Raw genomic sequence first — 12,139 nt, 5'->3', positions numbered from 1 at the left:
TAGTTTGTTTATCCATTCATCTGTTGATGGGCATCTAGGTTGTTTCCATCATTTTGCTATTGTGAACAATGCTGCCATGAACATAGGTGTGCGGAACCAAAGTGTTTTAAAGCAAACAAAGGAGAGACAAACAAATACAGAGACTCTCTTGAAGGTTGATGGTGCATAAACTCACAGACAGAGCAGTGGAACCCCTGACCTCTGGGGAGCAGTCTGTTCATACACTGACAGTCTTTTAACCACTTTAATATAAACCTCTAATGATCAATAAGTGTTTCAGACAAACAACATTATTTCCTCTCTGAACGGAGGACCATCAGTCACCAGGATATAAGGAAAGAATTGCTGTCAGTTTGTTGCTGTTGTTAGGTGCTGCCGAGTCGGTTCCAGCTCATAGAGATGCTACGTACAGCAGAACAGAACACTGCCGGGTTCTGCGCCATCCTCACAGTTGTTTATATACTTGAGCCCATCATTGCAGCCACTGTGTCAGTCCATCTTATCGAGGGTCTTCCTCTTTTTCACTGACCCTCACTTTACCAAGCATGATGTCCTTCTCCAGGGACTGGTCCCTCCTGATAACATATCCAAAGGATGTGAGATGAAGTCTTGCCATACTCTCTTCTAAGGAACACTCTGGCTGTACTTCTTCCATGACAGATTTATTCGTTCTTTTGGCAGTCCATGGTGTATTCAATATTCTTCACCAACACCATAATTCAAAGGCATCCATTCTTCTTCGGTCTTTCTTATTCATTGTCCAGCTTTCTCATGCATATGAGGCGACAAGATACCGTGGCTTGGGTCAGGCGCACCTTAATCCTCAAAGTGACATCTTTGCTTTTTAACACTTTAAAGAGGTCTTTTGCAACAGATTTGTCCAATGCAAATCGTCGTTTGATTTCTTGACTGCTGCTTACATGGGTGTTGATTGTGGATCCACGTAAAGTGAAATGCTTGACAGCTTCAGTCTTATCCTGCGTTTATCATGATGTTACTTATTGATAAATGGAGGAATGTTGCTTATTGGTCCAGTTGTGAGGGTTTTTGTTTTCTTTATGTTGAGGTATAATCCAGACTGAAGGCTATAGTCTTTGATTTCATTGGTAAGTACTTCAAGTCCTCTTTGCTTTCAGCAAGCAAGGTTGTGTCATCTGCATATTGCAGGTTGTTAAAGAGTCTTCCTCCAATCCTCATGCTGCATTCTTCTTCATATAGTCGAGTTTCTCAGATTATTTGCTCCGCATACAGGTTGAATAAGTATGGTGAAAGGATACAACCTTGATGCACACCTTTCCTGATTTTAAACCATGCAGTATCCCTTTGTTCTGTTCGAACCATTGCCTCTTGGTCTACGTACAGGTTCTGCATGAGCACAATTAAGTGGCCTGGAATTCCCATTCTTCCCACTGTTAAATCCATAATTTGTTATGATCCACACAGTCAAATGCCTTTGCATAGTCAGTAAAACACAGGTAAACATCTTTCTGGTATTCTCTGCTTTCAGCCAAGGCCCATCTGACATCAGCAGTGATACCCCTAGTTTCATGTCCTCTTCTGAACCTGGCTTGAATTTCTGGCAGTTCCCTGTTGAAGTACTTTGCAACTTTTTTTTTTTTTTTTTAAATTTTTTCCCATACAAAAATTTATACATACACTGTTATGTTACTCTAATTGCTCTCCCTATGCTGTGACAACACACTCCTCTTTTCCACCCCTGATTCCCCATGTCCATTCAATCAGCCCTTAACCCTCTCTGCTTCCCATCTCACCCCCAGACAGAAGCTGCCTGTTTAGTCTTAAGAGGCACACTCCTCACGAGTATCACTTTATGTCCCGCAGTCCAGTCTGGTCCCTGTCTGAAGAGTTGGCCTCAGAAATTGTTTCAGTTCTGGGGTAATAGAGAATCTAGGGGCCATGCTTTCTGGGGTACCTCCAGTCTTAGACCATTAAGTCTGGTCTTGTTACTAGAATTTGAGTTCTGCACCCCACCTTTCTCCTGCTCCATCCAGGAGTCTCTGTTGTGTTTCCTGTCAGGGCTGTTATTGATGGTAGCCGGGCACCGTCTAGTTCTTCTGGTCTCAGGCTGATGAAGTCTCTGGTTTATGTGGCCCTTTCTGTCCCTTGGGCTACTACTTGCTTTGTGTCTTTGGTGTTCTTCGTTCTCCTTTACTCCAGGTGGTTGGGATCAATTGATGCATCTTAGATGGCAGCTTGCAAGCTTTTAAGACCCCAGACACCACTCACCAAAGTAGGATGCAGAACATTTTCTTAATAAGCTTTGTTATGGCAGTTGACCTAGATGTCCCCTGAAACCATGGTCCCTGGAGCCCTCCCCCTGCTACTCTGTCCCTCAAAGTGTTTGATTGTGTTCAGGAAACTTCTTAGCTTTGGTTTAGTCCAGTTGTGCTGACTTCCCCTTTAGTGAGTTCTGCAACCTTTTTTGAATGATCATCAGCAAAATTTTACTTGGCATATGATGTTAATGATATTGTTCAGTAATTTCCACATTCTTTTGGATCATCTTTCTTTGGAATGGGCACAAATATGGATCTGTTCTAGTCATTTGGCCACGTAGCAGTCTTCTGAATTTCTTGGCATAGACGAGTGAGCACCTCCAGTGCTTTGTTGTTTGTTGAAACATCTCAGTTGGTATTCTGTCAATTCCTGGAGTCTTGTTTCTCGCCAGTGCCTTCAGTGCAGCTTGGGCTTCTTCCATCAGTAGCATTGGTTCTTGATCATATGCTGCCTCCTGAAATGGTTGAAAGTCGACAGTTCTTTCTGGTACAGTGACTCTATTTCTTCCATTGTCTTTTGATGCTTCCTACGTCGTCCAATATTTTGCCCATAGAATCCTTCAATACTGCAACTCGAGGCTTGATGTTTTTCCTCAGTTCTTTCAGCTTGAGAAATGCAGAGCGTGTTCTTCTCTTTTGGTTTTCTAACTCCAGGTCTTTGTACATTTCATTATAATATTTTACTTTGTCTTCTTGAGCCAGCCTTTGAAATCTTCTGTTCAGCTCTTTTACCTCATCATTTCTTCCATTTGCTTTAGCTGCTGTATGTTCAAGAGCGAGTTTTAGAGTCTCTTCTGACAATCCATTTTGGTCTTTTTTTTCCTGTCTTTTTAATGACCTTTTGCTTTCTTCATGTATGATGTCCTTCTTGTCATCCCACAACTCGTCTGATCTTTGGTCATTAATGTTCAGTATGTCAAATTTGTTCTTGAGGTGGTCTCCAATTGAAGTCGGGTATACTCAAGGTTGAATTTTGACTCTCGTGGACTTGTTTTAATTTTCTTCAACTTGAACTTGGCGTATTAGTGATTGATGGTCTGTTCCACAGTCGACTCTTGGCCTTGTTCTGACTGATAATATTGAGCTTCTCCATTGTTTCTTTCCACAGATGTAGTTGATTTGATTCCTGTGTATTCCATCCAGAGAAGTTCACATGTGTAGTCACTGTTTATGTTGTTGAAAAAAATATATGCAACGAATAAGTCATTGGTCTTGCAAAATTCCGTCATTTGATCTCCAGTGTCATTTCTATCACCAAGGTCATATTTTGCAACTACCAGTCCTTCTTCTTTGTTTCCAACTTTCACATTCCAAACACCAGTAATTATCAATTCATCTTGATTGCATGTTTGATCAATTTCAGACTGCGGAAGTTGGTAAAAATCTTCAATTTCTTCATCTTTGGCATTAGTGGTTGTTGAGTAAATTTGAATAATAGTCGTATTAACTGGTCTTCCTTGTAGGTGTATGGATATTATTCTGTCACTGACAGTGTTGTACTTCAGGATAGATCTTGAAATGTTCTTTTTGACGATAAATGCAATGTCGTTTCTCCTCAATTTGTCATTCCCAGCATAGTAGACCATAGTAGACTGTCTGATTCAAAATGGTCAATACTAGTCCATTTCAGCTCACTAATGCCTAGGATATCAATCTTTATGCATACCATTTCATTTTTGACAACTTCCAATTTTCCTAGAGTCATACTTCATACATTCCACATTCCAATGATTAATTAATGTTTGCAGCTCTTTCTTCTCATTTTGAGTCATGCCACATCAGCAAATGAAGGTCCCAAAAGCTTTACTCCATCCACATCATAAAGGTCAACTCTACTTTGGGGAGGCAGCTCTTCCCCAGTCATATTTTGATTGCCTTCCAACCTGAGTGGCTCATCTTCCAGCACTATATCAGACAGTGTTCTGCTGCTGTTCATTAGGTTTTCACTGGCCAACTTTTTCAGAAGTAGATTGCCAGGTCCTTCTTCATAGTCAGTCTTGGTCTGGAAGCTCTGCTAAAACCTGTCCACCATGGGTAACCCTGCTGGTATGTGAAATACCAATGACATAGCTTCCAGCATCACAGCAACATGTAAGCCACCACAGTATGACAAACTAACAGATGAGTGGTAGGCTGTCACTTTAGTCCCTCTTAATCCAGCATCCAGATTTGTGAAGAACATCTGCTGCTCCCGCTCACCAAGTATAACGCTCACAAGGCTGGTGACAGTGTTGAAGAAAGAATGCAGTCATCATTTGAAGACCCTGTAAGCCAAGTCAGTGTTCCCCCAGTTAGGCCACAGTCCTTTCACAATAAAAGAAAAAAGAACTGGAACCTTGTCTTGTATTTAGGGCATAGGAGTTATCTACTAGGGATTATAGTTTTAATCACAATATGATTTTGCCCAAACCCAGAACTTGCTCTTGGACAAAGTATCTGTTTTGGGAAACCAAAGCCTATTTTGGTGCTATCCTTTTCTCCCTTCCCTGAGACCAGATTCAGACCCAAATGCAAACAGCCTAATAAAATCAGACACAGTAGTCAAAACAATCTAATGCACAAATATTAGATAATATTCTTGATTCATTTCTATTTTTCAGGATTGTGTTAATTAGAGAGGAGCTTTACTATTAAATACTAATGTGTGTCAGACAGGCCTCACCTGTACGAACTTCCTTATTTTTAAACATTTAAAAGAATTTTCAATCCAGGACACACACAGCTACAAACTGTTCCATAGAAAAGTACAAAATTCTTCTCATAAAAACAAGATTTCCTCTCCAAATATCTACCAAGTCGTTAACAGAAACGGTGAAGACTCATCAGAAAAAGAGAGAAAAAGTGCTCTGGAAGCAGAGCTTGAAATACTAATCATGATTTCCTAAGGATCCTTCTCAGTACCCTAGGGATGCTCCCTGCTGCAGTTAACTCCTTAATGCCTCAAATATGAAAGGAGCAGGGAGGAGAAAGAATTAAAAATTTCCGTTCACCTCTGAATCTGGGCAAATGCCGCCTCAGACTTGCATGTCAGAGAATCAGGCTATAGGAATAAGTACTTATTGCAGTTGCTTTTCACTTTTGTGAAAAAAGGCTATCAGGATGACTGGGGAAACTAGTTGCCTCTTTGTTCTTAGAGATTCTTTTTAATAAATGCCAGCTTTCTACCAGTCTTAAAAACTGTGATAGTAGGTCACGAGTTCCTCCACATCTGTAGTGGTTGGGTCTAGACACATCTGAACAATGGAGTTAAAGTAGCTATTTTGTAACATTCTTGTTTCCTTGACACCCAGGAAACCACCTCTTGGCAGCTCAGAGGTCTGTATCCACAGGGATTCCACCTTTCCAGAGAGAATCTTAATGAATATTATTTGGAAAGCAGAACAAGACAGGTGACTTGGGAACACATTACTTGGGACTAATTCTACATAGAAAGGCAAAACTTGGCCATGATTTCTGTAGTGACAAGAGCCCTCAGATAAGAGACTCCAGGAAGAAACACTATAAAACACAGGTCTCCATTTAGATTTCCTGCTGCTCAGAGCTTACAGCCCTCTTCACTGCAGGCATGTCCTCCTGCTCCTGGACAGTTACAGTTCCCTGCACAAGGAAGCACTCTGAGATGTGGAAACTCAGGGAGACACTTGATTATGCTCCTGCTCTTCAGCTGGTATGTCACACTTTTCTGACCCTGCTGGGGAACAGGGGAGGGAATTGCAGAACAAGCCTCTTCTGTGCTCTAGACTCTACACATCATAGCGGTTTACACTACGAGTTTGGGTAACTCTGCTGGATGTACTGAAAGGGATCTATTAAGCTTTTGGTTCGGCCAGATGGATAGTCTCTGTGCTGGGGGCAATGATGCTGTTCTGGGATTTCTCCAGTATGTTCTGACAATGATTTTTATTGCTCAGGTCCTATGTTCTGACAATGATTTTTATTGCTCAGGTCCTTAGTTGTGACAGGGAGAAGGTGCTTTCTACCTTGCTGGTTTGCATTGTACTTGGTTACTTGGATTTTTTGCTGGAAGATCCTCAGGATGGCTGTTGTTATGCCTAGAATGATAGTGCTAGTGACAGGGACACTGTGGTGACCATGATCCTCTTGGTGGCATTGGCAACTGAATAGCTCAGAGGGCTGATGAGGTTCTGGACAAAGTTACAGTGATAGCCAGGAGCAGAAGTGTCCAGAGTCACTGGAGATACAGTCAAGTCATGGCTTACAGAGAGATCACCGTTGTAGTTGGATCTTCTACAGCAGAAGCTTTCTAACTGGCAGTTAATTACAGAGTAGGGGGATAAACATGGGCGTTGCTTTCCTTCAGCTGCTTCCAGGTGACTAATGCATTGCTTAGACGAGAAGAAGTTCTCTAGTTTGTGAGTGGAGTGTTAGATGCATTGTTCGTGCTCAGCAGGAACTACTGGTGAATGGACCGCTGTACAGGTATAAGCCAGCTCAGAGAGGTAGGCCTGTTTGGGCTTGAAAATATTGCCTTCGTAAAGCACCTCTCCCACAGAAACTTGGGGAAATTAGAACAACTTGGCTTTTTTTAAAAAATAATACTTTATTATTGTATTTTCAGTGAAAGTTCAGACAGCAAATTATGTTCCCATTTGACAATTTCTATGCAAATTGTTCAGAGACATTAGTAGAACAACTTGGCTGTTGATTGACCTTTTGCTGTTTATTCTTGTCCAGCTTAGCAATGACTCCAAGAAGTGACTCCTGCCCCCCTTCCTTTTTTTCTGGCCTCTTGGCATGATTTTAGACCGTTAGATTCCTTTCTGTTCCCATTGTCCTTGTAGTATTTACATGCCTTACAAGTTCCACAGGAAGGGAGGATTCTGTCTGCTCCCCTAACTCTTGTCTGAAACCTATGTGACTGCCTGGTGAGAGGAGTGGACAAGTCTTTCATTGCATTTAAGGGATCAAGGAACATTTTTGAGAGCAAGAGAGAATTTCTTTATCTGAGCTGTATTAATTACAAAGCAAAGTGATTTTAACAGGGGGAAAGAAAAAAAAAAAAAGGAGAAAGGCCAAGCAGATGTTCCAAACTAAAGAGACATGAGAACTAGATACAATACATGATCCTGGATGGACCTTGGATGGAGGAAAGGGACAATGTATTTGTTCCTAGGGCTACCGTAACAAATTACCACAAACTTGGTGGCATTTATTCTCTCATAGTTCTCACAGAAGTCTGAAATCAAGGTGTTGGCAGGGTTGGTTCCTTCTGGAGGCTCTGAGGGAAATCTGTTCCATGCCTTTCTCCTAGCTTCTGGTGACTGCCAGCAACCCTTGGTGTTCCTTGGGGTTGGGGCTTTATAACTCCAGTCATTGCCTCCATCTTCTCATGGCCTTTGTGTTTTCTTCTTTTCTTAAGAATTTTTTAGAATAAACTTTTCACTGAAGTCTAACATACATATAGAGAAGTATACACATCTGCTGACCACTACCCAGAACAAGAAATAGAATATCACCAGTGCTCCAGAAATACCCCTTTGTGCCCCTCCTAGGCACTACCCACACTCTCCTTGGGAAGGCCATGTGCTCCCCACGGGTGAGCATCATCCTGGCTTCTGACACATAGATGAGACCATTTGATTGAAGTTGCACCATGATTAAAGGGCCTGGTGCCTTTTTTACTACTCTGTTCTGTAACATGAGCCCAAAATGTGGACAAGTTCTTGTGTGGGCAGTGGCAAAAGAGACAGGGCTGGCTTCATAATTCTGCTGCATCCTGGCTCTGACTTGGTCTGTCTGGGGAGAAGGCCATGTCTTTCTCAGCAGTCAGAGAAAGGTCTGCCAAGGAAGCCCCTCTCTCTTTATCTGCCCTAGCCAGGAGCTTGGTCTTTAAGGCATGTGCATGTACAACACACACACACACCTATGATCTGCCTACAGCTTGAAGGCTGGTTGCAACCGCAGGGCCTCTCAGTAAATCCCTGACCCCTCAGGAAAGTTGTTAGGAACTTAGTGGAAGGAAAGCCTTTTTTTTTTCTTTTTTTAAATTATGGTAAAAATATAGCAAAACGTTTGCCAACTCAACATTTTTTACAGTGACAGTGGTTATGTTCATTATGTTGTATAACTATTTCTACTCTGTTTCCAGATTTTTCCATCACATTAACAGAAACTCAGTGCCCCCTAAGCAGTGACTTCTTTCTCCCTTCCTCCTGTCTCTGGTAACCGCTAGTAAACTTTGGTTTCTATACACTTACCTATTCTGGATATTTCATATAAGTGGGATTGTACAATGTTTGTCCTTTTGTGGTTGACTTATTTTATTCAGCATAATGTTCTCAAGGTTCATCCATGTTGTAGCATATGTCAGGATTTCATTTCTCTTTATGGCCGAGTAGTATTCAATTGTATATGTGTACCACATTTTATCTAGTCATCTGTTGATGGACATTTAGGTTGTTTATCCCTTGCAAGTAGAACCATATTCCTATGCTGCAAATTTTTTATTTTTCTTTTTTTGTCTTGTTCTGTCAGATGTATGTAATCTTGCCTACTACATTCCTAGTTGAAAAAAATGTATTAAGGAAGTTGCTAACTACTTTAACTTTCTTGAGAGAAAATTGGCATTACAAGGAGGGTGATTGAGTATAAAACTTTTCCCTTCCCACTGGTGGGTATAGAGTCGAGCAGAAAGGAAAGTTCTATTGTACTAGACATGGTCATAACTTGGACAGCTATAGATTTAAACTGGAAGAAATACGAAAGTGGAATTTCTTTGAGGAAAGCAAAACCTTTTTTAATCCTACGACTCCCTGCCTGGTCCTTGGCACCTTCAGCAGAAAAGTTGGGAATCTAGTGTTACTTGATTTTTCAGGAAAAAAACCCTTCCTTCGAGTCAGGGAGAGATCCTTACCAGGTATTGGATGGCTTGAGAAATCTGAACAGAATGAATTCATGTTGCTCCGTTTTTTTTCTGGACTCTTCATCTTTGTGAGGTAAACAGTGAATTAGTTGCCTTCCTGATGTCTGTAACACATTGTAGCTCTAAAATAAAATCCGTTAGACAAGTTAGAAGAAGAAATCTGACAACTAGAAAAGGAAGAGATTATTGGCTTCTGTGCACAAAATGATGATGGGGACCAGAGCTGCAGCATTCAACAAAAATTTACTGACTGCCTCTCATGCACCAAGCCTCCCATGTATGTGCTGGGGATACACATAGCAGGGAACAAAACAGAAGTCTCTGTTCTTACTCACGGAGTGGATATTCTGTGAACTTCAGGGAGATTGTGTCTTGCCAGATGTTTTGATTCCTTCTTTTCCTCTTCCTTTCCATAGGACAGAAGAATAAGCTGAACAGACTCTGACCACTGGCTTTCAGCTCACCAGGACTTTCTACACAGTTCTCCTTTTGTGGCCCATGTGCTGCGTCCTCTGCCCTCAGTGTGCAACCGGCCCCCAACGCAATGTGTGTTTGTCAAACCATGGAAGTGGGGCAGTATGGAAAGAACGCAAGTCGGGCCGGAGACCGGGGAGTCCTCCTGGAGCCCTTCATCCACCAGGTGGGCGGACACAGCAGCATGATGCGCTATGACGACCACACTGTGTGCAAGCCCCTCATCTCCCGGGAGCAGCGCTTCTACGAGTCCCTTCCTCCTGAAATGAAGGAGTTCACCCCTGAGTACAAAGGTCAGTTGCTGGCCAGTTTGGTGAGAGCAGTAGACTCGAGCCTGCCGGCCCTTGGCTCAGTTTTCCTTGTTTCGTTAGCCATGTGATGTGATTGTAGGTCTCCTTTGTCTCAAAGAAGCTGAGTTATTTTGTTAAACAAAAGCATCAGCAAGGCTGAGAGCATCAGCAGGGTCTTTATGTTTTGAAAATTGAATTCATTGGTAGGTAAACTGAGAAGAATCCACAGAATTAAGTCTCATTGGTGGAGAAGAACATGCTGTAGTCAAGGATGTTTTTCCCGTTTGCTGTTACAATCTAGAAGAGAAGGGAGTGGCACTTCTCTGGCCTCAGAGGAGGAAGAGAATTGCATGCTTTCCAGGTTATGACTGTGAGATGGCGGGCAAGGAGGCTCCGTGAGCCTGTGTCTGTGTGTGCTGAGGGAATGAATTGATGGTAAGAAATTTAGAGAAGACGAGGACCTCAAGGTCCTAAGTTTAGAAGAGAAAATAATTTGTTTTAAAGTATAAATTATTGTTGTTCGGTGCCGTTAAGCCAGTTCCGACTCATAGCGATCCTGTGTACAACAGAACAAAACACTGCCTGTTTCTGTGCCATCCTTTACAATCGTTGTTATGTTTGAGCCCATTCTTGTAGCCACTGTGTCAGTCCATCTCATTGAGGGTCTGTCTTTTTCACTGATCCTCTACTTTACCAAGCATGATTTCCTTCTTCAGGGACTTGTCCCTTCTGGTAACATGTCCAAAGTATATAAGATGAAGTCTCGCCATCCTCACTTCTAAGGAGCATTCTGGCTGTACTTCTTCCAGGACAGATTTGTTCATTCTTTTGGCAGTCCATGGTATATTCAATATTCTTCACCAACACCATTATTCAAGGGCATCAATTCTTCATGGATATATACCAGAATTAAGTCATTTTATTTTTTCATTATTTAATTCTGGGCTTTAGTCTGTATGTATAGCACTGTTTCCAACTTCTGTGCTTCTTTTGTTTTGAGAATCCAAATTACAATTAAAAAAAAATTATTGTGTTTTAGGTGAAAGTTTATAGTGCAAATTAGTTTCTCACTCAAAAATTTACACACAAATTGTTTTGTGACACTATTTCAGTTCCCGTGATGTGTCAGCACTCTCCCCCTTTGCTTTCCTACCCTGGTTCTCCATGTCCATTCGTCCAGTTTTTCTGTCCCTTCCTGCCGTCTCGTCTTTGCTTTTGGGCAGGTGTTGCCCATTTAGTCTCGTGTACTTGATTGAGCTAAGAAGCACATTCCACACATGTGTTATTGTTTTGTAGGCCTGTTTACTCTTTGGCTGAAAGGTGAACTTCAGGAGTGGCTTCAGTTCTGAGTTAGCAGAGGGTCCGGGGGTCATAGTCTCAAGGGTTCCTCCAGTCTCTGTCAGACCAGTAAGTCTGGTCTTTTTTGTGGACTTGAATTTTGTTTTACAATTTTCTCTCGCTCTGTCTGGGACACTCTGTTGTGATCCGTGTCCGAGCAGTCGGTGATGGTAGCCGGGCACCATTTAGTTCTTCTGGGCTCAGGCTGGTGGAGGCTGTGGTTCATGTGGTCCATTAGTACTCTGGACTAATATTTTTCTTGTGTCTTTGTTTTTCTTCATTCTCCTTTGCTCTGGATGAGATGGAATCAGTAGATGTATCTTAGATGGCTGCTTACAAGGTTTTAAGACCCCAGATGCTACTCACCCAGGTAGGATGTAAAACATTTTCTTTATGAACTGTGTTATGCCAGTTGACCTAGATGTCCCCCAGGACCATGGTCCCCAGCCCTCAGCCTCAGCACTTCAGCCCCTCAAGGTGTTTGGATGTGTCTAGGAAGCTTTTATAACTTTGCTTTGGTCAAGTTGTGCTGACTTCCCCTATTACACCTCAACATAAAGAAAACAAAGATCCTCACAACTGGACCAGTAAGCGACGTCATGATAAATGGAGAAAAGATTGAAGTTGTCAAGAATTTCATTTTCCTTGGATCCGCGATCAGTGTCCATGAATGCAGCAGTTAGGAAGTCAAACGATGTATTACATTGGGAAAATCTGCTGCAAAAAATCTCTTTTAAAGAGTTACAAAACATTCTAACTCACAAAAAAAAACAAAAAAAAACAAAAGACCAGATTTACTGGCCTAAAGGAGACTGGAGAAACCCCGAGAGTATGGCCCCCAGACACCCTTTTAGCTC

At 42.0% G+C, this 12,139-nt stretch overlaps 1 protein-coding gene across 3 annotated transcripts in view; it reads left to right on the top strand.

Annotated features, from left to right (window-relative positions):
• The window catches only part of IP6K1 (inositol hexakisphosphate kinase 1), an 84,683-nt gene that overhangs the window by 37,918 nt on the left and 34,626 nt on the right, over positions 1-12,139 (top strand). The window contains exon 2 of one of the 3 annotated variants that reach the window (XM_004368540.3): positions 9,597-9,947. The exons of 1 other annotated variant lie outside the window; for it this stretch is intronic. In XM_004368540.3, the coding sequence (XP_004368597.1) occupies positions 9,725-9,947 (223 nt within the window). In that variant the 5' untranslated portion in view covers positions 9,597-9,724. Of the gene's footprint in view, positions 1-9,596; positions 9,948-11,603; positions 11,653-12,139 lie in introns of those variants that run through there. One more of the 3 variants, XM_023726957.1, reaches the window with a different exon arrangement.

This window comes from Trichechus manatus, unplaced genomic scaffold, assembly GCF_000243295.1.
Source record: "Trichechus manatus latirostris isolate Lorelei unplaced genomic scaffold, TriManLat1.0 scaffold00001, whole genome shotgun sequence".
Classification (NCBI taxonomy): Eukaryota; Metazoa; Chordata; class Mammalia; order Sirenia; family Trichechidae; genus Trichechus; species Trichechus manatus.
The sequence above is the reverse complement of the archived record's forward strand: the minus strand, read 5'-3'. Positions and strand labels throughout refer to the sequence as shown.